General features: G+C 56.0%; 1 protein-coding gene across 1 annotated transcript in view; it reads right to left on the bottom strand.

Annotated features, from left to right (window-relative positions):
* LOC142024739 (uncharacterized) overlaps positions 1 to 15,647 on the bottom strand; it is a 189,219-nt gene extending 173,572 nt beyond the window's left edge. The window contains 3 exon segments of the mRNA XM_075016917.1: positions 8,564 to 8,748; positions 8,833 to 10,429; positions 15,479 to 15,647. Coding sequence (XP_074873018.1) covers positions 8,564 to 8,748; positions 8,833 to 10,429; positions 15,479 to 15,620 — 1,924 coding nt within the window. The 5' untranslated portion in view covers positions 15,621 to 15,647.
* Between the last annotated feature and the right edge of the window lie 8,230 nt (positions 15,648 to 23,877).

The following is a 23,877-nucleotide window of genomic DNA, read 5'->3' as shown; positions in this document are numbered from 1 at the left end:
CTGCTTCCGCAGGCGCTGCAGGTGGCTCAGGAGTTGCTCCTGCAAACACAGACAGTGGCTCTGGGGCTGGTTTGGGGCCATTGGTTTGTGCCCAGTGATAACAGTGTCACGGAGCAGAGTGGGGCTGGGGGGCAGCTTCCCATTTTCCAGCCCCCTGAGAAGTGACCCCAGCTCCAGGGTATCCCCCCCCGCAGCACTGCTGGGCCTGGCCCAGTTTCACCCAAGCACCAGGGGCTGCAGGTGGCTGGGTCCTATTATCAGACAGGTCTGTGGCTCCACCCCAGGGCCAGTGAGACCCACGCAGGAGGCACTGTCATTGCAGAGAAGCTGCCCCTGTGACACCCAGCCCAGCAGGGACCCGTTCCCTATCCTCTACTCCTGGGCAGCCTCCTCCACGGGCACCACCATGTGAGCGCGGTGAGTCCTGGACCTGTCGCACACCACGCAGATGGGGCTTTGATCCTCCTGGCAGAAGAGTTTCAGAGCCTCCTGGTGCCTCTCACACACTCGCTGCCCCTCGGGCTCCGGCCCCGCCGGGGCCCGCAGGAGTTTCACTAACTCCACCAGGTTCCCCAGCTGCCGGTTGGGCTGCAGGTTTCTCTGCCGGGTGGTTTCTCTGCACTGGGGGCAGAAGAAGTTGGGCTTCTTCCCGGAAGCTCCTGGCCAGGTCCCCCGCAGCCATGGCCCCGGCGCACGCGGGCAGCAGCCGCTGCAGTTCAGTGTCACACCCGGAGCGTGTTTGGCCGCAGCTCGGGGGCTTCTCCTCCTGCTGCTCCCGCCAGGCCCTGTGCGGAGCGGTGGGAATAGAATAACCCCCAGCCCCAGCCCCGGGGCCAGGGCGAGCGAAGAGTTAACTCCGGCCCCTCCCCCCGGCCACGGGCAGAGTCTGGGCCGGGCTGGGGCAGTGGCGGCTCCTCGCGGCCCCAGCAGGTCCCGGCTCGGGGCTGTGGCCGGTGGGGGGGGGCGGGAAGGGCGGACGGGGTCGGGGCCGGACCTGGTGCCGCTGCTGCCCCCGGGGCACGTGGGGGGAGGGGCAGCGCCGGGCTCTGCTCACACCCACCGCCCCGCGGGGTCGGGAACAAACCCCCCGGCCCCGCCCCCCGGGAGAGGCGGGAACCAGACACTGAGCTCCGCCCCCGGCCTCGGGCTCCAGCGCCACGCGGGGCGCACCCGCTAAGAGGGGGGAAGGGTGTTTGTCTCCCCTCTCACCACAGCCCCTCGCGCGCCCCCCGCCCGGCGAGTCCGTCGGCAGCGCCTCGGGCGGTCAATGACCCCTCCCAGCCCATCCCCCACCCAGCGCGAGCCCGGCCCGGCCCGGGGCCCAACCGACCCCGCACACATCCAGCGCTGCGGCAGCGCCTCCCCACAACCAGCGTCCTGTGCTGCAGCCCAGTCCCGCGCGCCTTCGAATTGCCCCGCCCCGCTCCCCCATTGGCCGTCAACCTGCCTGCACGATCCGCCATTGGTCTTGAAGAGAACCAATCCGCTTCCGGCTTTGACCAGTTGTCTCTGCCTTTCCTGCCATTGGTCGCCTGCTCTGATCCCGTCTCTGTCATGGAGTGTCAATCCAGGCAATCCTCACTCCCATTGGCTACAGCGAGCCAATCCCGTTTTCTCATTGGCCAAAAAACCCTAACCTGTCTATCTATTGGCCATAAAACACAAGAGTCCGCCTCTTTCTCAGTTGCTGCTCAGTTCCTGGACGAGCCACTTTTGCTGGCGCCGCGAGCCCAGGCTCGGGACAGGATTGGGGGCGGGGTTGTGAGAGCTCTGGGTGGGGACACAGGCTGTGGGCGGGGCCGGGCTCAGGACAGGTTTGGGGGCGGGGCTATGAGAGCTCTGGGTGGGGACACAGGCTGTGGGCGGGGCCGCGCTCAGGACAGGTTTTGGGGGGGTGGGAGCTCCGGGACTCCTGTGATTTCTAGTCATTTCCTTTCCCAGCTCGGCGCTTGTGTGGGGCTTGTCCGGCCGCGATTTCCGTGTGTGTGATTCCCGCCCGACCCCCGGGGCGGCTCCGCTTGTGGGCCCAGTTTGTGCTGTTGAATAGAAGACAACAAGCACAGCACTGGGGCACCTCACAGGCTAACAGACAATTTGGAGCATGAGCTTTGGTGGGCAAAGACCTGCTTCGCCAGATGCATGAGTGGGGGGTGGGGGGTTCAGAGGAGGATTTAAAGGGGGGGTCCCAGTTAAAGGGGGGGCCAGAGCTGACAAGGTCTATTCAGTCAGGGTGGAAATGACCCATTAGCGGAAGGATACTTGTCAGCTCTGCCCCTTCCTTGTACTGGCCCCCCTTTAAATCCTCCTCTGAATCTTCCCCTACTCATGCATCTGACGAAGCGGGTCTTTGCCACGAACGCTCCTGCCCCACAATGTGTGTCAGTCTGTGGCTCCCCAGCGCTGCCTGTTGCTCTCGAGGACACAGACTGACCCGCTACCGCGCTGAGAGCTGAACAGAAGGAAAATGAAATGGACCCACGTGCCCGCTCCTGTTGTACACAGGAGCCTGGGCAGGAGGCGGGCTCTGCTGGGTAACGGCCAATGGCGGGGCAGGCTGGGCCGTGCAGGCCCATGACAGAGCGGGATTGGCTAGTCTGGCAGCCAATGGCACAAGGAAGCCAATCTGGACGAGCGGCCTGTTTCGGAGCGGGCTGGGCGCCGGCCGACCTATACCTGAGCAGGATTGGTTGGACAGGCGGCCTATGGCGGAGCGGGATTGGCCGGACTGGCGGTTTATGGCAGAGCGGGATTGGCTGGACAAGCGGCCAATAGCAGGACAGCGCCCCGGGGGCACCAGACGGCGCCGGGCGGGGGAGTCGCTCCTGTCCCAGTTCCTGCCCTGCGACATCTGCGTGTGGCTCGCGGGGGCACAAAACGGAGCAGTTGTTCTACTCCAGCAGCGCCGGGTGCAACCCCAGCGCTCGTCTCATTCCCATTTCACCGGGTTTTACACGCACCCGCCCGGCGTGTCTGAGAAATGGGATTATCCACGTGGGTTCTTCACTCCCGTCCCCAGGAGCGTTTGCCTGGTCTGTGCAGCACCACCCGCCCATTTCCCGGCGTCGCGCGTGGGTGTCGTGTCCTGGTTTGGAAAACGTGGCTGCTCTGTGTCACTGCGGGCGTGTTCGGGAAATGAGGCAGAAGAGTTCGTAGCAATAAACAGCTGGGAGTGACCCACCCAGTGTCTCTGTGCTCCTCATTGTTTGCTTATAATGTGGACACAAGGTTTGGTTGGGGGAGGATAGGGTGAGAGTGGCCACGTCCCAACTGGGTTTGGTATGTGGGGGTCAGGTTGGGCAGGGAATAGAGAAGGATGAGTAGAGACAAGAAAGCAACAAGGGATGGGTGGGGGTGTGAGAGAGAGAGGTGCCTCCCCGCCCGCTCTGGGCAGCTCCCAGCCGGCCCTGGGTAGCCGACCAGAAGGCGAGACCCCACCCCGCCAAAGGGGTCCGAGGACCCGGCCAGACCGAGCCGCGACCCCCCCTGCGATGTTAGGCGAGAGCGCCGGCCCAGGGGGATGCACCGGACCCCGCCCAAGGGCCACCCAGGGGGAAGGGACTGACGGAGATGAAGAGAACAAAAGTGAATGGAAGAATTTGAGTTAGGGGACGTTAGGGGAAACAAACTTACTATGTTTATTAAGTATAACTATCAATAAAATTTATGTTCATTTATATTGTATTATACTATACTATATTAACTAGACTTTAACCTTTTATACGATACCCCTCTATACAAATACACATTAATTAAAGAGAGCAGGTAAATGGAAATGGATGTTTAGATTCTCAGGCTACCGCGGCTGGTGCCCGCAGTTCCCGGTGGTTACCAGCCTATCTCTGAAGGGAGTCCGGGTGGGGGTGCTACTTCCCACCCGGTACTGCGATAGCTTGCGGATCCAAACAATAGGAGTAGGATAGGGTATATGTTAATTAGCTATACTAATTATCTATCCTAATACTAACAGTACTAACATACTTAACATCACCTTGGTATTTACATTTATGTTACATGGGAAAGTCTGGCCTGGGCCTTAAGGCCCGGCCTCTACACAGTTAAATGAAAGGTGACACGTCGGTAGTCTTTATCTAGAGTTAGTGGTCAAGTCCAGTAATCATATTTAAGTGAACAGTCAAGTCCGGTGTTTATAACATCTAGTAATGAAGTGGTCGGTGGTCAGATAGGTTAGTTAGAACGGCGGAGGTAGTGTTACCGCAGATGAGATGGTCCAGGTAGGCACTGCCAGGCGATGACGTGGCCGTAGGAGCGGCATCGATGAGATGACGTTGCTGGGCCTCCGGTTTCCTCACCGGGTACGCAGTACCCGCGGCAGAAGCCACGGGCCAGTTCGCCACCCAGTGAGTACGCCTGAAGGCCCACTTGTAGCTCCTAGATGCGAGCGCGGTGCTGGGGCTTGGGGAGGCGCTTGAACAACGGCTGACAGTGATTTCAGCTCTAGGCGGTGCCCCCTAAAGGGCAGCTGCCTCAGTGATTTCAGCTCCTCTTTGCTCTCTTCCTGAGCTGGCCTAAGGGTCAGCAGACGTTGCCATGGCAACCGATGCTCCCCAATGCGGCAGCAGCGATTATGATAGCTAGCTCCCAGGGCCACAGAATGGTGGGTGGCTGCTGAATTTATAGAGCAGTCTCATGAATATGTATGACATGATTATCATACGAGAGTTCTATACCTGCCGTTTTCAACCAGGTCCTCCAGGCCGTGGAAGTTGCTAGAAACTCCCCACCTGCGCCCAATCAGAGGCCGGGATTTTGAACCTGGCCCATGAGGTGTTTATGAGTTCAGGTTACCGGGGAAACCAACTGACACAGAGTGACCGTTGCAGGGGGCTGCTAAACGGCAGCCTCTGTATCTTTAGATTCTGCCTGTACCTGCATTGATGTTTAATGGCCAAAGGCTTGTTCCCCCTGGCCCACAGGAACGATAATGCCCAAGGGATAAAAATCCCTGACACAGACCATTGTTGATCAGGAGTTTTCGCTCCACGACCCTCAGGAGCACCTCGTAAATGGAGGATTTTATCCCTATCAGTGGTACCTAATAGAGGGAACTGCAGTTTGGGATTGTCCCGGGTATAAAGATTCCTTTTGTCTAGACACTTGCAAGTAATTTCCCCATTTATGTGAGTGTACATAAAAACAGCTGGACGGCCCTTAGCGGGTACCAGAATTCCTGGAGTCTGACCTGTCCCCATCATTGCTTTTCTCCCTGTGAGGCACCGAATGGAAGTTCGCCTGGCTCATAGGGTGCAAGGCAGTGAACCGAATTTCACCTGGCTCACAAGATCTCTCCCTGCAAGGCATCGAACTGAAGTTCACCTGGTTACAGAGTGTGAGGCACTGGACCAAAGCCCCCCTGGCTCACGGGGGGGATGTTCCCAGCACACGCTCCAGCCCAGCAGGACGCCTGGTGGGACTTAAGTCTGCCCGGGCTTAGGGATATCATTAATGGTTAGTCTTACTTCAGAACAGAAAAAGAGGGAGGCAACAAAGCTTCCCACAAGTTCCATGTGTCGAAAGAGAGTCTTGGCACCACACCAGTTTTTAGTGTCTGAACACAGAGGGCCCAGCGCATGGCTGCCTCACTAGACACCCCGGTGTGCGCTTTGGGAACAGAGACATACAAAACAGGCCTAATAGAGAAAGACAGACACAGACACACACAGAACGTTAGCTGCTCCACAAAGGTGGAACCCGTAGCTCCCCCTTACCCTGATGACCAGCCGGCACTCCGGTCCCAAGCCCCTGCGGGGAGATTTTGTAACAGGTATCCCCCTTACCTTCTATTGAGCGCTCTTCAGAGGCTTGGAGGTCGGGCGCTGGCCCCCCCATCCGGGCAAGTGGTGCGTTGGGATCTCGGTGGAACCTCCAAATTGCTGAAGCACAAGACGTCTCTGTGTAGGCGGCGAACGTTCAGCTTTACTGAATTCAATAAGGCAACAGAGGAGCCAAACTGGACAGGAGTAAAACCAGGCCCAGCAAGGCTGCTTGGTGCAGCGAACTCTGGTATTTTATCCCCTCACACAAACAACGCCCAGTGTCAGAGGCAATTAGTTAGAGCAGCGTAAATCACTTTCCAAAGAGAAACTGTTATCAGCAAAGAGAAACAGGTACCGGGGAGCTGGAGCCCCAACTCCAAACAGCCCATTATCGCATTCCATAGAGCTCATCCTCCCGCTGTTCCCAAACAGGTCAAGGAAAGGACTGGCTCCTGTGTGCGCGCGGGAGTAAGGGCTGTGAAATGGCGTCTATACAAGATGGCTTCCAAAATCATTTACAGCTACTTTGATTTTTGGTCTACCCCCGCCCCCAGGCTACCAGCAAGGATGGAGAGTCCTCTCCAGCTGGCACCCTCCAACACGCCGCATGGCCTGGGCTAGTGTTTGGAGCAAGTGCACTGCCCAAAGGTGCCCGTCCCCCTCTGGGTCGCCCCAGTTGGATGCAAAGGAAGGACAGACGTCAGTACGTTTGGAACTGAGGTGACTGCAAGGAGATGCGGAAATCAGGTTTGACGAATCCTCCCTGCTACCCGCCTCAGGGTCTCCACGCCGCACTTGCTGGCTGAGTTTGCTCCCGTAGCCTTTGGCTCTCCCGAACCTTCCCACAAGGCAGTGGGGAAGGTTCTCACAGGGGTGTCTGCCCCGGGGGCGGGGGGGCGGCGTAAGGAGTCAGGGCCCCTTGGACACCGGTGACCAAATCATGGTTCAGATGCCATTTGGATTCGCCCAATGGAGGGACCCGAGTATCCCAGACCCTCATCTCCTGCAGAATGAGGGGGCAGAAGCCGCCGAGTCAACCCATGCACCATCACGTTGGGGGGTCCACACTGCCCACCTGGTGCCTGTGGGCTGCTGGTGCTGCCGCTGCTGTGGGCTCATGGACGACCATGTGAGCAAGAAGAGATAACACACAGCAAATGGCAGGGAGGGTCAGGCCGGCTTGATCATCCACACCACCACTCGCTCTCCTGTCACTGAGCTCCCCGCCGCCTGCAGCACCCCCTCGCCCAGCCTGCTCCCAACACCCCCCTGACCACAGACCCCTAACTACCCAGGCACCAACCACAACAGCACATCTCCACGTCAGCCGACATTGACAACAGTGAGTGTTGCCAAAGCAAAGAGAGGAAGGAACAGAGCAATGATCACTGCCGCTGCCGTGCCCGGGGCGCAAAGGCGACGACAAACACTGCACAGACAGAGGCAGAGGAACCAGCAACGTTTGCTCATCTCATTTGTACAGGAAGTTTTGCATCGTTTTACTTGCCCAGGTGCCTTTTTAATTCCATCTGTTCCCATGGGGATCCGCTCTAGAGTCTCTGAGAGGGAATGTCTGTCTGTCTGTCTGGGTCTGGGCTTGTCCATTGGTCGAGAACTCCTAAATGGTAAGAACCAGGACCACCCACTCTGGTCTGCAGCTTTCTCTTCTTGTAACTTAGAGCCAGGCTGGGGTGTGGGTGTGCCAGGGATTGGATGGGCTGCACCGGGATGGCTTCTCAGGGGACCACATAGAAAAGAGGCAACCACCACACGAGAAAGGGGTTGGCTGGGGATACCCCCTCTCCCACCCCCAGGACTATCCCAGCCATGAGCATCCCACCCTCAGGTGTTTTTGGGGCAGCTGCAGCTCCCTCCCCCCTAAGTTTGTACAGGGATACGGCTGGCTGTTCCCCTCCACCAGCGAGCGAGGAGAAAGTGCACATTTGCTGCATTCCTCTCTGGCTGGGCAGTGCAGAGGACCGATGACCCTGGCCCTGCCCCAGGCGAGGGACATACGCCGCTCCCCTGGGTGTACCTGCTGGAGCTGCAGCAGCCAACCAGAGGTGCTTCTCACCTGGGCCCAAAGCTTCTGCGGTGAAAGGGGGTAGGACAATGGTCTCTCCCCAGAGTCCCCATGCACTGACCCCTCCTCTCCAGACACACCCGAGAGCAACAACTCACGTGAAGCATTTTCAGTTTATTTAATTAAAAAAAGACACCAAAAATTAATCAAGTTCAGGTCCTGCACAAACTCCAGTGTGTCTAGTTCTTTTATAAAGGAGCATGGATTAAAGCAGGGAACAAGTCAACTTTATTTTAGTTACTTGAATGACTCCAGAACACCACACCCTGGAGAAATGAGAAGCAGTGTGGTAGTTCATGGGGTTCTCACTGATTTTTTGCCCAGTGGCCCAGCTTCAAAAATAACAAAAAACAGAGTTATGGGATTTCTCTCCTGTGTGAATTCTCTGATGATCAATAATGTCTGAGCAGCCACTGAAGGTTACCCACGTGAGTGCAGTCCTTGGGTTATTCTCTTGTGTGAACTCTCTGATGACTGACAATGTGCGAGTGTTCCCGGACAGACAAAACAGCTCGAAGCTTCTTCTGATCTGTAAGATTTTAGTGCTGACAAAAGCTTTTCCCACAGTCAGATCAGCTGAAAGGTTTCTCTCCAGTGTGGGTTCTCTGATGACGAATAAGATTTGAGAGGTGACAAAAGCTTCTCCCACAGTTGGAGCAGGTGAAGGGTTTCTCTCCTGTGTGGGTTCTCTGATGATGAATAAGACTGGAGCGCTGAGAAAAGCTTTTCCCACACTTGGAGCAGCTGAAAGGTTTCTCTCCAGTGTGGGTTCTCTGATGATGATTAAGACTGGAGCGCTGACAAAAGCTTTTCCCACACTCGGAGCAGGTGAAGGGTTTCTCTCCTGTGTGGGTTCTCTGATGTGCAACAAGGAGGGAACTCCGACTGAAGCTTTTCTGGCAGTAAGAGCAGTCAAAGCGTTTCTCTCCTGTGTGGCTTCTCCTATGTAAATCAAGGCATGACCTCTGTCTGAACCTTTTCCCACAGTCAGAGCAGCTATAAGGTCTCTCTCCTGTGTGGATTCTGCAATGAATTTTAAAACTTGAGGAGCATGAGAAGCTTTTCCCACAGTCAGAGCAGTGGAAGGGTTTCTCTCCAGTGTGGGTTCTCCGATGACGAACAAGACTGGAGCGCTGACAAAAGCTTTTCCCACAGTCAGAGCAGTTGAAGGGTTTCTCTCTTGTGTGGCTTCTCCTATGAGTAACAAGGCATGACCTCTCTCTGAACCTTTTCCCACAGTCAGGGCAGCTATAAGGTCTCTCTCCTGTGTGGATTCTGCAGTGACTTTTAAGACTTGAGGAGCATGAGAAGCTTTTCCCACAGTCAGAGCAGTTGAAGGGTTTCTCTCTTGTGTGGATTCTCCTATGTATAATAAGGCTTGACCTCTGTATGAACCTTTTCTTACAGTCAGAGCAGTTATAAGGTCTCTCTCCTGTGTGGATGCTGCAATGACTTTTAAGACTTGAGGAACATGAGAAGCGTTTCCCACAGTCAGAGCACTGGAAGGGTTTCTCTCCAGTGTGAGTTCTCTGATGAGCAACAAGTTGTGATCTGCATCTGTACTTCTTCTCACAGTCAGGGCAGTCATAGGGTGTCTCTCCTGTGTGGATTCTGCAATGTCTTTTAAGTCCTGAAGGCCACAAGAAGCTTTTGCCACAGTCAGAGCAGCGGAAGGGTTTGTTCCCCGTGTGGGTTTTCTGATGATGGACAAGATATGAGCGTTGACTGAAGCTTTTCCCGCAATCAGAGCAGAGAAAAGGTTTTTCCCGGGTGTGGATTCTCAGATGTTTATCAAGGCCAGAAACATCACTGAACTTTCTCCCACACTCAAAGCAGTTGAAGGGTTTCTCCCCCCTGTGGATTTTCTGATGTTTAAGGAGGTTTGCACTCCTGCTGAAGCTTTTCCCACAGGCAGCGCAGTGATAGGGTTTCTCTCCTGTGTGAATTACCTGATGATCAAGAAGGTGTGAGTGTCGCCGAAAGCTTTTCCCACACTCAGAGCAGTTGAAGGGTTTCTCTTCTGTGTGGGTTCTCCTATGTGTAACAAAGTTTGACCTGTCTCTGAACCTTTTCCCACAGTCAGAGCAGTTATAAGGTCTCTCTCCTGTGTGGATTCTGCAATGAATTTTAAGATTTGAGGACCATGAGAAGCATTTCCCACAGTCAGAGCAGTGGAAGGGTTTCTCTCCAGTGTGGGTTCTCTGGTGATCAATAAGACCTGAGCGCAGCTGGAAACTTCTCCCACAGTCAGGGCAGATATTGGGCTTCTCTCCTGTGCGGATGCTACAATGACTGTTAAGACTGAAGCTTTTCCCACAGGTTTTCTGTTGTTCGCTCTCTTTAGTGTTTTTCACGCCTCTGCTTCCACGGCTGGAGTTATCCTGCCCCTCCCCTGCACGGTTTCCCTGCTGCCTTTCAGGGCTACGCTGACTCTCACAGGTCTCTCTGTGCTCAGGGCTCTGAGAAACACGACCTTCAGAGCTTCCCAGGAACATCCCACAGGAGGCCACTTGCTCTGGTTCTTCCAGCTGAAGATTCTCCTCGTCATTCGTGAGAAGCATCACTTCACCTGCTGGGACACAGAGAGAACCAGACAGTGTCACTCTCTGAGCTGAGCTGAAAGGAAAACTCTGAAAGGGAACAGAAAAGGGGGAACGCAGCCAACAGCTGATGGAAAGATTGAAGTAACATGAACTGAGCTGCTCCTCCTTCCACACAACCCTTCCCCAGAGGAGGGACCCCACCCCTGCCCCCACCTTCTGGCTGGAGCTGAAGACAGGCTGAAGGGTCAGTCACTCTGGATGAAAAGGCCCAAGTGACATGTAGGAGGACACGGAAATCGGTTTCTGAGTCACTTGAGCTCACTGCTCACCTGTGTGGGGGTCGCTGATGATCTCCCCTTTCCCAGAGCCCTGGAGATCTGGGACCCCCAGCGCCTCCCCTCGCTCCACCCAGGAGATCACATCAGCTTTGGGAACTGGAAATCCTGCTTGGGGAGCAATTAACCAAGTGCTGATCTTGTTCAGGAAGGTCCAGGCCATTACTTCTTCCAGCCCCAGGATCTGAGCCGCCCACCCAGAGAGGCTCCTTCCCCACCTGGCACAGGCCGGGCTCTGGATGGTACAAGATCCCATGTCACACTCACCTGGGGTACAGGTGCCTCACCCCTGCCTTGGGAATGGCCCAGCTCATTCCTGGGGGAGCCAAGTGCTCTGCTCCACTCTCTAGGGTACAACTCAGCCTCCCTCTTAACCTGTTCCAACCCCCTCATCCCAGGGCAGGACAGGACCACTCAGCTCAAACAAGTCACTTGATTTGTTGTTGTTTTCGTGGATAAAACTAACACAGCTACACCCAATGCCTGGCACCAGGCAGGCCCCGAATTTAGCCACGTGGAGGGGGAATCCATCAAACCCATGAAAAAACCTTCACAGACAGAGACACCATCTTCCTCGCCAAGTGCAAATGGATGGACGTCCCACCCAACGGGCTGAAGGTGAAACACTCACTGCAACCGACACACTGCAGGGACTGTGTCGAGAGATTGGTCACACACTCCCACAGACCTGAGGAACCACCTGTTCAGCTTCCTGTGCAGCAAACAGGGAAACATCACAAGGAGCTCTCAAGTCTGGAGCTTCTCCTAAAAAACAGCCTCCCACACAAACGCCCAGGTGGCTGGACTTTACCGAAAGGAGACAGGAGAGTCACAACGCCCACTGCTCTTCTCCACAGGACTGTAAACTCTCTCACCTCCGACCTGCCGCAGAGGGCCACAGTAGCGGTACCCGTAACTCACCCGGCAACATTGTCAATCTATCCAACCACACACTCAGCCCGGCAGAGGAGTCTGTCCTTTCTCGGGGACTCTCTTTGTGCCCCACCACCCCCACAAACATGACACAGTTCTGTGGGGATCTGGAACCTCACCCCAGTTTTGCCAGGAATACTTTCCAGGAGCACTTTCAACAAGACTCTGAACAGCCCTGCAGGCACCATCACACCTAGAGTACAAGAAGAAGAATTCTGCATGGAATCCTTCCTGGCAATCAAAACGAGAGACTGGACGTATACCTAGAGCGCTTCTGCTTCTGTGCGCAGGCAGAAATTGTGGCAAAGTGACACTGCTTGTCCCAGGACCTCAGCCGTGCGGAATGCAATGTCACCCACAGCCTCAGAAACAGCTCTGCGTTGTCATCCAACAGGCCGACAAAGGAGCTGCTGTTGTCATCATGAATAGGTCAGACCATGAAAAGGAGACTCCCAGGCAGCTCTCCAATACCACCTTCTACAAGCTACTGTCCTCTGATCCCACTGAGCAGCACACACAGAAACTGCACCGTCTGCTCAAGACACTCCTGACAAAAGCGCAGGAACAGATCTGCACAGACACACCCCAGAGCCCCAAGACCCATAAATCTAGACATTCTGGAGGCACCATCAGCTCAGGCATTGGCACTCTCATTGCAGCCTTGTCCAGCTATAGGGACTCTCTACTCAGACCGTATGTTACCAGCACTCCGAGCTATCTTTGAAACACCACTGACTTCCTCAGGAAACTGCTGTGCACTGGTGATCTTCCTGAAAACACCATCCTGGTCACCATGGATGTCGAGGTCTCTTACACAAAAAAGCCACGTGAAGATGGACTTCAAGCTGTCAGGAACGGTATCCCTGATGATGCCACAGCACAAGTGGTGGTGGAGCTTTGTGACTTTGTCCTCACCCACAAGTACTTCAGATTTGAGGACAGTTTATACATTCAAATCCATGGCACTGAAATGGGCACCCACGTGACCCCACACTGTGCCAACATGTTTATGGCTGACCTGGAACAACTTCCTCAGCTCTCCACCCCTGGCGCCCTCCTCCACTTGAGCTACATTGATGACATCATCATCTGGACCCATGAGAAAGAGGCTCTTGAAGAGTTCACAGTGATTTCAACAGTTTCCACACCACCATCAACCTCAGCCTGGAATGGTCCACACAAGAGATCCACTTCCTGGACACTACTGTGCACATAAGTGATGGTCAGATAAACACAACCCTATACCAGAAACCCAAGGACCGCTATGCTACCTCCATGCCTCCAGCTTCCATCCAAGGCACACCACACGATCCATTGTATACAGCCAAGCACTAAAGGTACAACCACGTTTGCTCCAATCCCTCAGACAGAGACAAACACCTTCAAGACCTTTACCAGGCTCTCCTGAAACTACAATACCCACCTCAGAAAGTGAAGAAACAGATTGACAGAACCAGACGTGTACCCAGAAGCCACCTGCTACAAGACAGGCCCAGCAAAGAAAACAACAGAACACCACTGGCCATCAGCTACAGCCCCCAACTAAAGCCCCTCCAATGCAGCATCCGTGACCTACAACCCATCCTCGACAATGATCCTTCACTCTCACAGACCTTGGGAGGCAGGCCGCCCACAACCTTAAACAAATTCTCCCCAGCAACTTTTAACCACAACACTGTAAATCACAAACCACACCCTTCCACATACCTCCGTGCCACCTCTACCCACCAATGACACCACCACACCTGCTTAACCCAGGGTTAACCCGGGTTTAACCCAGGGTTGTGAGTTCAATCCTTGACGAGGCCATTGAGCAACTGGGGCAAATAGATGTCAGGGACGGTGCTTGGTCCCGCGAAGAGGGCAGGGGACTGGACTAGATGACCTCCTGAGGTCCCTTCCAGATCTAGGAAACGTGTATCTCCACTTATATTCTAATTTTATATTAACCAGCAGAGCTTATTCGCCTGCACATCTAAACTGGAGAGTCTCCTTATAAAAGGATAAATGGATGCAAATCAGATATCAGGAACAGTAACATACAAAACCTCCCGGGATGCTCAGGAGCAGATTTAAAAGTAGCCATCCTGCAATGCAAAAATGTCAAAAGCAAACCTCAAAGAGCAACTGCAGAGCTGCAATTCATTTGCAAATGTGACCCCATCTATTTAGGATTGAACACAGACCAGCAACGGCTGGCCAAGTAGAAAAGCAGTTTCTCTGCTATGGCTGTTCACACCGCCACATCAGCTGCTGGAAATGGGCCACATGCTCCATGACTGAATTGCTCTCATTGCCTCCGGCCTTCTTCTTGAGTGGGACTCCCTCCTTTTCTTGTGCCTGTTTATTTCTACTGGCCTGTGGAATTTCCATGTCGTGCATCTGGTGAATTGGGCCTTTGCCCACAAAAGCTGATGCTCCAGAAAATCTGTTAGTCTACAAGGTGCCAGAGGACTTCTCTGTGTTTCTGCAGGACTCAAAACGCGAGCTCTGTGAGGGCTGGCAGGGCCGAAACCGAGGCCCCAGGCAGGGCTCAGAGTGCAGCTGCCACAGGGCAGATCACTGGAACTTGGAGAGAAAGGCTCTGGCAGAGCTCTGGCTCCCCAAGGGCTCTGTCCACAAAGCTCCTGGCTGGGGCCTGGTTCCTCCGGCTCTTTGGCTCTGATGAGCTACTTGAACCAGCAGGAGGCAGAGGAAGTTGTCGGAGCAGCGAGGTGAGTCCCAGGTCGGCTGCTTCAGATTCTGCCCAGGCTCCTGCTCTGAGACCCCTGCCTGCCTGCGGCTGGGTGGGCCCTACCAGCAACTCACAAGAGCTGCTGCTCCTGCAGCCAGCCATGGTGCTGTTTGGCTGTGCTGCTCTCTGCGGGATGTGGCTGTTGTTGCAGCTGGGGTCCCCCTCAACTGCCTCAGTTCTACTCTGCCAGCAGCAGCTTCTCTGTGTGGTTTACCACTTTCCTCCTGCATCACCGGCTTGTTGCTGATTCACTTTCCAGCCGCATGCAGCGTGTTTCCCTCGGTGCGGGAAGGAGACTGACAGAAGTGCGGCTGGAGGGTGTTAGTTACAGCCCCCGTCTCCGCCTCCCCCACAACCTCCTCCTGAGCTTCTAGCTGCACTTTTGCCTTCACAGTTTTCCTACTCACTGCCCAGGTTTGGCCCCACCAGGTGTCACATGACCTAGCTGGGCACCTCACAACCATCTTCAAAACCCCCAGTATCAATGCAGGCAGAGGACGCTGGATGACGTGTGTTATGAGACCTACGGGGAGTGACATTGCATCCAAACTGGGGCACATGTTACTCATAACCGGTTTGTCCTGTGTCTGGTACTCACCAGTCACTCCCGAGAAAGCAATCTACTGTACATGGGAGAGCTGGTGCGTCTGTCTGGGAGTTTGTGTTTGATTGTTCAAGAATTTCCCCTAAATGGTAGGTGCTAGCAGCGGTGCAGCACGCTGTTCCCAGGGGTGCCCTGCAGGCATGAAGAGCAGCCGGCCCCAGCCCCACAGCTCTGGTACCTGCCGTTCCTGCCTGGGCCGCTCCACTCACACGTCCAGACAAGGCAGATGGTGGGAAGCACATGGAGACCTGGGCTGTGGGAAGAGCAGCACCACTGCCGTGTCCCTGAACCTGCTTCCCCTGGGAGGGGCCATGGAGGGGACAGTCTCTCACAGGGGAGTCAGTAATTCCTGAGGCTGATACTCCTGACACTGGGGACAGGGGCAGGGAGGGACCCTGAACCGAACCAAACCCAACCCAGCAGCTGTGGAGCTCACACAGCCTCTGACATCCCCGGGGACAGGGCTCCTCACCCAGCCAGCGCACGGTCTGGTAATTCTCCTGCATCACCTCCCTGTAGAGGGCTCTCTGCCCCGGGGCCAGCAGCCCCCATTCCTCCTGGGAGAAACACACAGCCACCTCCTCCAAGGTCACCGGCTCTGCCGCCACCGCCATGTCCTCGCTCTGTCTCTGCAGGTCTGGGGCTGCTCTGGAGCCAGACGTGGGTGCTCTGCACCTAGCAGGAGAGAAAGGCAATGGAGACATATCAGACAGGGTTGGAAGCTGCTCTGTGCCCCCGGCTCCCCACACTCGCTCCCTGGGGCAGACGTGCTGCACACGCACATTCGGAGAAACGCTCGAGTCTCACTGAACCACCTCGCACAAGTCAGATCCCAAATGCGTCCTCGTTTCTCTCCAGACACGGCCTGAGCTCCAGCACTGCTGCGCACTGGAGTGTGTCCCACGGAAACGTCACGTGGTTAGTGACACACCACGGGGACAAGCCCGGAGGAGGGGAGCAGCTGAAGGGACAATGAGGGTCACTGAACTGCACCGCGGGGGAGCACAGGCACCGTGCGACGAGCGCCCGGCCCCACTGGGGAACCGGGAGGGGGTGGACACAAACCCACCCAGAGCTCTCGGATCCCCTGCGGGGGCGGGGGGTGCAATGGACTCAGGACCCCAAATCACTGAGGGGGACAAGGGAGAAGAAAACCAGGGGGGTGCAGAGGCCCTGGGGCGAAAACAAGGGAGCTGGGGGAGAACCGAGCACAGAGCCACCAGCACCCACTGGTCCCTGCGGGGTGCGGAGCCCGCGGGCGCCGCCCAGAGACTCCGCCTGGAGGGGCGAGTGGAGCCAGGAGCGAAAACCGGCCCCGAGTCACAATCCCCCGGCCGCCTCCGCTCCCCTCCCCGGGCGCCCCGGAGCCGGGCGGGGGCGAGTGCGGGGCGCTGGGGCGGCGCCTCTTTGCTCCCCGCGGGGCCCAGCGCCGCGAGCCGCCCGCAGCACGAGACGAACCAGGCGCCGCTGCCGGGGGGGGGGGGGGCTCGCGGCTCCCCGGGGGGGGGGGGGGGCCGCGCGGGCGGCAGGACGAGGCGGAGGGGCCGGAGAACGGGGCGGCCCGGCCGGGACCAGGGGGAGGCCCCGCACGGAGCGTCCGAGACACAAACGGGGGGGGGGGCGGAGTCATTTCCCGGCCGAGCCCCCCCTCACCCGGCGGCGGCTCCCTGTGGGGGGGCGGGGCTCAGGGGACTCCGGGCGGCGGCAGCGCGGGACCCGGCGGAGCGGCCCCAGGAAACTGGCTCCTCGGAAGTGACGTCCCAGGAGAAGCAGAAGGGGGCAGGGGAAGTGATGACAGGGAGAGGCGGGACTTCATGCGGGGAATAGAGACAAGAGAGATGAGCGACAGGCTGGAACTGACGGGGAAAGGGGAAGTGACGCAAGGGGGAGGCGGGAGTTGACGAGAGAGGGGAAGTGACGAAAGGGGGAGGCGGTGGCGGTGGCGGACTGCGGGTGGGGGGTAGAGACGTCTCCCACTCACAGGCTGTGCGGGAAACACTCGGCACCAGGCGGCTGCCCTTGTCCTGGCTCTGCGCCTGCGCAGCGGGAGACGGCTCAGTAGCTGTGTCTACACGTGCACACTACTTCGAAATAGCGCCCGTCACGGCTACGGCTACGGCTACGTCTACACGTGAAGCCTATATCGAAGTAGCCTATTTCGATGTGGCGACATCGAAATAGTCTATTTCGATGAATAACGTCTACACACGTCCTCCAGGGCTGGCAACGTCGATGTTCAACATCGACGTTGCACAGCACCACATCGAAATAGGCGCAGCGAGGGAATGTCTACACGCCACAGTAGCACACATGAAAATAAGGGTGCCAGGCACAGCTGCAGACAGGGTCACAGGGCAGACTCAACAGCATTAAAATTAAATTAAAATTAAAATAAGGGGATTTCCACATCTGGACCAGCTGCGCAGCGCGAGCCGCTGCAATTTCCAAGTGCTGCCCCCCACCCCGCATTCTAAAGAGAGTCTCATTAGTAATCTTCAAAATGGCTATTTGCATGGACATTTTGAAGTTTTCGCCTAGTGTAGACACAGCCACTTTGTTTGATGTGACTCTTGATTTCTCCCCTTCGTACCGCTCTTCTGGTGTGCCCACTTTGATTCCGATTTTTCTGATTTGTCAACCTTGATGACTACTTTTGGTTGTCTGTGCCTTAAATATTGTCTTATGGTCTGAAGATGTAGGTCTAGTCCAGAAAAGCTCACCCCTTAATAAATTATTTTGTTAGCCTTTAAAATGCTCATAGACTGCTCTTTTTTTTGCAGAGAAAAGAATCCGTGTGTTTGTAAGAGGCAGGTCTGCTCTAGGTCAGCAGGCCTCCAGGGCTGGTGAAAGCAGAGGGCTGCAAGTCCCCTTCATCAGCACTCCCATGATAAAAATTGTTCCAGCCCCCCTGGCCAGACCTGGTTTGGTTAACCATTAAGAACAGATTGAAACTTTTTGATTGTGCAGGTTTAAGACAAAGAGGAGACGCAACTGAAGACAGTTGCCACTTTTTCCATGGGGCCTAAAAGGGCCTAAAAGCAAGCAAGCTGCACCCCTGTAGTATAAAACTCTTTCAGTTCTGTGTAATGTTCACCTGTATCTGACATTGAATTCAGTGTGATGGTTTTGAAATTAACTTGCTGTTCAGTCTCAGTACTGATTGTATCTGTGCTAATGAAAGCTCCTTGTTGTGTGAGTGAGAATGGATGCTGTACGTGTGCGAGACTGTCACCAGACGTTCCAGGAAGCGATCAGGACAGACCCTTCGTGCTGCAGATCATTACAAGGTGAGCAGTGGGCAACTCTAAAGAAGGAGAGAGGCGGTGAGAAACAGTCCTCAGTCAGCAGTAGCAGGCTGGGCCAATAGAAGACGAGCCTGTAGAGTGAGAGGGAAAAGGTGAGCGGTGGGCGCATTGCCACCTAGAAAGGCTGGCGCACTCTGGGATGAAGCGGGGCTTGGCCCACGAGAGCTTATGCTCCAGAATGTTAGTCTCTGAGGTGCCCCAGGACTTGTTTTTCTTACAGGGCACTGCAGGGCAGTCCCAAGGGGGTATTAACCCTGAGCGAAATGCAAGTCCCCTCTCTCATGCGCTCTGTTCCTGCTTGACCCCCTCCCCGCCCCCGCTCCCCCCAGCTGTTGGTCACCCCTTGGGAACAAGGCTGGGATGTTGGCCCAGCTGAGTTGGTGCTTCCTCGGTAAAACCCGGGCTCAGACTCAGCCTTCCCGTTAACTTTTCCCAGGCACCTGTGGAATGAATTTGTTCCGTGCACCCCTCATGGGAAATGTGACACGTCCCCTCCATATCAGTAGTCTGACAAAGCGTGGGGGGGGTGAGGTCAAGGGGTTCGGCGTGTGGGAGGGGGGCTCAGGGCTGGTGCAGAGGGTTGGGGGTGAGGGTGCTGCGTGGGCGTGCGGGCTCTGGGTTGGAGCCAGGTCTGAAGGGCTTCGGGTGCCGGCTGGCTCCGGGCTACAGCAGAGAGGACCCCACCCCAGCTTTCCCCCCAACACAGCCCCCAGGCTGAGGCAGGGGGAGGCGCCACGTGGGGCTGGGCTGGGAGATCGGCATCCCTCCCCTGCCCTCAGTGGGTCTGGGGCTGGCGGGGGCTCCCCTGGGCCGGGGGGTTCCCCAGCTGCAGCAGGTCCCTGCCAGGCTGGGGCGCCTTTCCCCTGACAGCGGCAGGCTCGGGCCAGTTGGGTCCCGCAGCGCCCTGCTTGCAGGGGACGTCGCCCCAGGTGACCTCCGAGAGCAGCGTTCACCCCCAGCGGGGCTAAGCGGCGCCACGTGTCCCTCACCCCCGGGAGCAGCCCCAGCTCCTCGCCCCCGCCGGGAGGCCCGGCCCCGGCACAGCCCAGCGCCGAGCTCCCCGCACAGCGGCCAACGCCCCGTGAGCTCAGCGCCCCGGGAGGGGCTGGCCGGGGAGCCCCGTTACTCCCGGAGCAGCAGCCGGGCGGGGCGGGGCGGGGCGGGGCACGTCCCCTTCGCGTCCCGCTCCCCCAGGCGCGCGGGAGCTGCAGGGGCGGCCCCAGCGCGGCAGCGGCGGAGGGCGCCGGGCTCGAAACTCGGCTCGGGGGAGCCCGCGGGCGCGGGCGGCTTTAGCGCGCCCCCTGGCGGCCGCAGGTGGTCACTGCCGGCAGGGAGCTGAAGCCACCGAAGCAGCCGCCCGGGCTGACCAGACCCTCCCAGCACCTGGTGTGACCCAGACATTTCCCGCCCCCCGCCCCCCGCCCCAGCGTGATCTGACCCAGAGCCCCTCCACCGCCTTCCAGCCTTGCCCGATCCAGACCCCCGCCCACAATGCATCCACCCCCCGGCACCCCCCAGTCTGGTGTGAGCCAGGTGCCCTGCTGCAAAGCCCTGAGTAGTTTCCGGGGTCTGCCATCAATCAAACTTTAGCCACGCCCTCTTTCCCTTGAGCCACGCCCCTTTCCCCAGCTGTTCCGTCCCAGCTCTGCCCACCTGTTCTTGGCAGTCGTGCCCTGGTGCGTCACTTCCGGGGGTGTGGCCTACCAAAATCAAACCTTCGCCACAACGCCTTTTCCCTTCAGCCACGCCTCAGCCCTTTTAGCTCCGCCCACCCCTTTCACCAGAAGTCCCACCCCCTTAACCCTTTCGACCCTCCCTCCTGTCACCAGAAGTTCCACCCCAACCTTTTTAGGCCCGCCCCCTGTCACCGGCAGACGTGCCCTTGGGGGGCAGGAGTACATCGGGGTCAAGTGAGACACGTGCCTGGAAGGAAAGGGTGTCATGCGACCCCTCGAAGGACTCGCCCCGCCACCCTCTACCAACCGGCGCGCAGCGCTACCCCCAGAAAGAGGCCATCTGGCTCCAAGGGCGCGTGGTTCAGAAATGTGCAAACGCTGAGCGGGAAGAGGGACACTTTCACCACCCCTGCCAGGAGTTCGGACGTTGTTCATGTGCCGACGGGTCTCCGCCGCACGTGGAGAAAGCGCCGCATCCGCGACAGCTCCGAGGGGGAGGCGGTAGCCGAGGGGAGCCCTTTGGCCCAACCCTTGTTGACGGATACACCGGAACCCGACCCTGAAACCCAACCGCTCTCGAGGCGGCCCGACAAGGTAGACGGCCTCTCTCTGTCCTCCCCTACGGAGGAAGGCGGCCGCAGCTTGCAGGAGTCGGACAAGGAGAACGGAAAAGAAGCCAAAGAGGGAAGAAACGAATGAGCGAGGTGGGGGGGCGGTGTAATGGGATTTTGTAAAAACCTAAAAAGACCCCAGGATCTTGCATTATTTTCTTTCTGGGAATCTCTCCAGAGCTCGACAGGGCCTTCCTTGAGGACCCAGAGCCCCAGGACGACGTTGTGTCAGAAAACGAAGATGAAATGGGCCCACCTTGGTTTTGCTCAGCACCGATACAAACCACTGAAGATAATGCCAAGGACGACGGCGATGAGGAATTTAGGAAGAGGCTTGGTATGGAAGCGGCTGAGCCAGTCCCACGTCATCAGTGTAAAAAAGGTCTGCGTTCGATTGTACGCGTTGCTGTTTATGCTGTCCTCAAGCACTGCCTCAGGGAAAAGCTTTTTGAAGATTGTGAGGCCTGTGTCATAGGTGCACCAGGCCAAAGGCACCAGGACTTGGTGGCCCCTTAGAGACTAACAGAGATTTTGGAGCATATGCTTCAAATGTCTCTCAAAAAATTCTGTCTGAATTGTTCTGGGCCTGGAGCTTCAGGCACCTCAGTCCCCTCCTTAATAGGGCCCTGGGCACATCCAGCGCTCTCTCACCTGCAGCAGCTCCAGTATCTTCTCCCCCAGCTGGGTGGCATTTTCCTCCCCCCTCGGCCCGATCTCCTGGGCCAGCTCTCCCAGCCGTGCCAGCAGGAGGCGCTGTTGTTCAGCCGGGAACTCCCACGCCACCAGCTGCCTCTCCACGGCCGTCTGCCGCCGGGGTGTGCAGAGGGGCCGGGCTGGCCACGGGGAGAGGGACGCAGGACGTGGGCTGTTCCGCGCTGCCCGGGGCTTTTCATTCACAACTCAGCCGGGCCTAGCCAGCTCGCAGCCCCGAAAGAAGGCGGCCCCAGCGACTCCTGTGAGGAGCAGCGAACAGGAGCAGCTCCCGGGCAGCTCGCCTTTGGGAGGAGCCACACACCTGTTCTCACCTTTCTCGTACGGGGTTTCTCTTGTGCCCTCCAAGGCGGCACTAGAAACAAATAAGGGATCTCTGTCAAGAGAGAAACGGAGAGTGACGTGGCTGGGGAGAGCTCTGGTGTTGTGACCTGCGTGGCATGTGCCGTGTTTGTCTTCCTCCCGAATGAGAGAGAGGATTTTCTCTGGCCCAAGGGGAAGCTGGGAGCCATTTTAGAAGAGAAGGTGAAAGGACTTGAGGCACAAATCCCAACCCTCAGGTCCATCAGAGAAGGTGAAAGGACTTGAGGCACAAATCCCAACCCTCAGGTCCATCAGAGAAGGTGAAGGCTTTCTGGACAGAAGGCAACAGATAATACTGCAGGTACAGCAGGCTGCCCAAAACAAGGAGGAGAACTGCAAGCGAGTTACCTCCAGGAGGAGGAGAAAACCAGTTCAAGTCTCTCCAATTGCCGTGGAGTTAAGTAGCTGCTTTCAGCCTCTCTCTGAAATCACAGAGCAGCAGCTTGGGCCTTGCAGAGCTGAAATCACAGGGTTGTGCCTCAGGGCAATCCCCAGCAGCGTGATTGCTAAGGGAGGGACGATGGCAGTGGATGAGAGCAGGGGGTTGCTGCCGAGGTGTGTGGTTGACACCGGTTCTGCGGTCCGGTGGTCTGATGGTGTGAAGAAGTGGGTCTGTCCCACCAAAGCTCACCTAATAAATTATTTTGCTAGTCTTTAAAGTGCATGATGGGGTCAAATTTAGCTACGACAGATGAGGAAAGGGATCTTGGACTTATAGTGGATAGTTCTCTGAAGACATCCACGCAGTGTGCAGCAGCAGTTAGTAAGGCAAATAGGATGTTAGGAATTATTAAAAAAGGGATCGATAAGAAGACAAAAGATATCATACTTCCCCTATATAAAACTATGGTACGCCCACATCTTGAGTACTGCGTGCAGCTGTGGTCTCCTCACCTCAAAAAAGATATATTGGCATTAGAAAAGGTTCAGAAAAGGGCGACTAAGATGATTAGGGGCTTGGAACGGGTCCCATATGGGGAGAGGCTAGAGAGACTGGGACTTTTCAGTTTGGAAAAGAGGCGATTGAGGGGCGATATGATAGAGGTATATAAAATCATGAATGGTGTGGAGAAAGTGAATATAGAAAAATTATTTACCTTTTCCCATAATACAAGAACTAGGGGACACCAAATGAAATTGATGGGTAGTAGGTTCAAAACTAATAAAAGGAAATTTTTCTTCACACAGCGCACAGGCAACCTGTGGAACTCCTTGCCCGAGGAGGCTGTGAAGGCCAGGACTCTATTAGGGTTTAAAAAAGAGCTTGATAAATTTTTGCAGGTTAGGTCCATAAATGGCTATTAGCCAGGGATAAAGTATGGTGCCCTAGCCTTCAGAACAAGGGCAGGAGATGGATGGCAGGAGATAAATCACTTGATCATTGTCTTCTGTTCTCCTTCTCTGGGGCACCTGGCATTGGCCACCGTCGGCAGATGGGGTGCTGGGCTGGATGGACCTTTGGTCTGACCCAGTATGGCCATTCTTATGTTCTTATGCTACTTGACTACTTTTTGTTTTGGTTGTGCAGTCCATACAGGGTTAACAGCTCGATGGCGTCATCACGCTGCAGCGAGGGGACAGGCTTCATGCAGATTATGTGATCACTTAGGCAGCGAAACAACCACCACAGAGGCAGCTCGCAGGTCTGGTGGAATAACTCGTTTTAAAGCTGAATTATCTGGTGGGAGAGGTTTTGCTTTGACCAGCTACAAAGGAGCTGCAGGATGAAGAAAGTAGGTGTATTTGCCGATCTGTAAAAATCTTGTTGCAAGGCTCACATGTGTTGCATTCGGGTGACTCGTCGTGACGTGTAAAAGTGTCCAGATGGGTGGGCTGCGTAAAATTTTTCAAAAGTTGTATCACTTCTCGGCGTTTTGGCTAAGATCAAGTGTAGTAAAATACTCCCCTTTTTGATTTTCTCCTAGGGATGGGGAGAAATTCAAAGGCCAATATCTTATATTGTCTATGACTTTAAAGTATTTTCCCCTTTTTCTTGTCAGGGTAGAGATTGGTTAAAAGGCCGATATTTTATATTATCTCTTGTTTGTAACTGTGTTTTGTTGTCTATCTGAGACTAGTTGGGTTTCTTATGTAAGTACTAAGATACTGTTTACTGTATATTACGCTCCATAATCTGTTCTAGTTTCTCAGATGATATATCCCTGTGTATGTGAATTTGTTAAGCTCCTTGCTGTATTTGAAACA

Source organism: Carettochelys insculpta, chromosome 22, assembly GCF_033958435.1.
Source record: "Carettochelys insculpta isolate YL-2023 chromosome 22, ASM3395843v1, whole genome shotgun sequence".
NCBI lineage: Eukaryota > Metazoa > Chordata > Testudines > Carettochelyidae > Carettochelys > Carettochelys insculpta.
The sequence above is the reverse complement of the archived record's forward strand: the minus strand, read 5'-3'. Positions and strand labels throughout refer to the sequence as shown.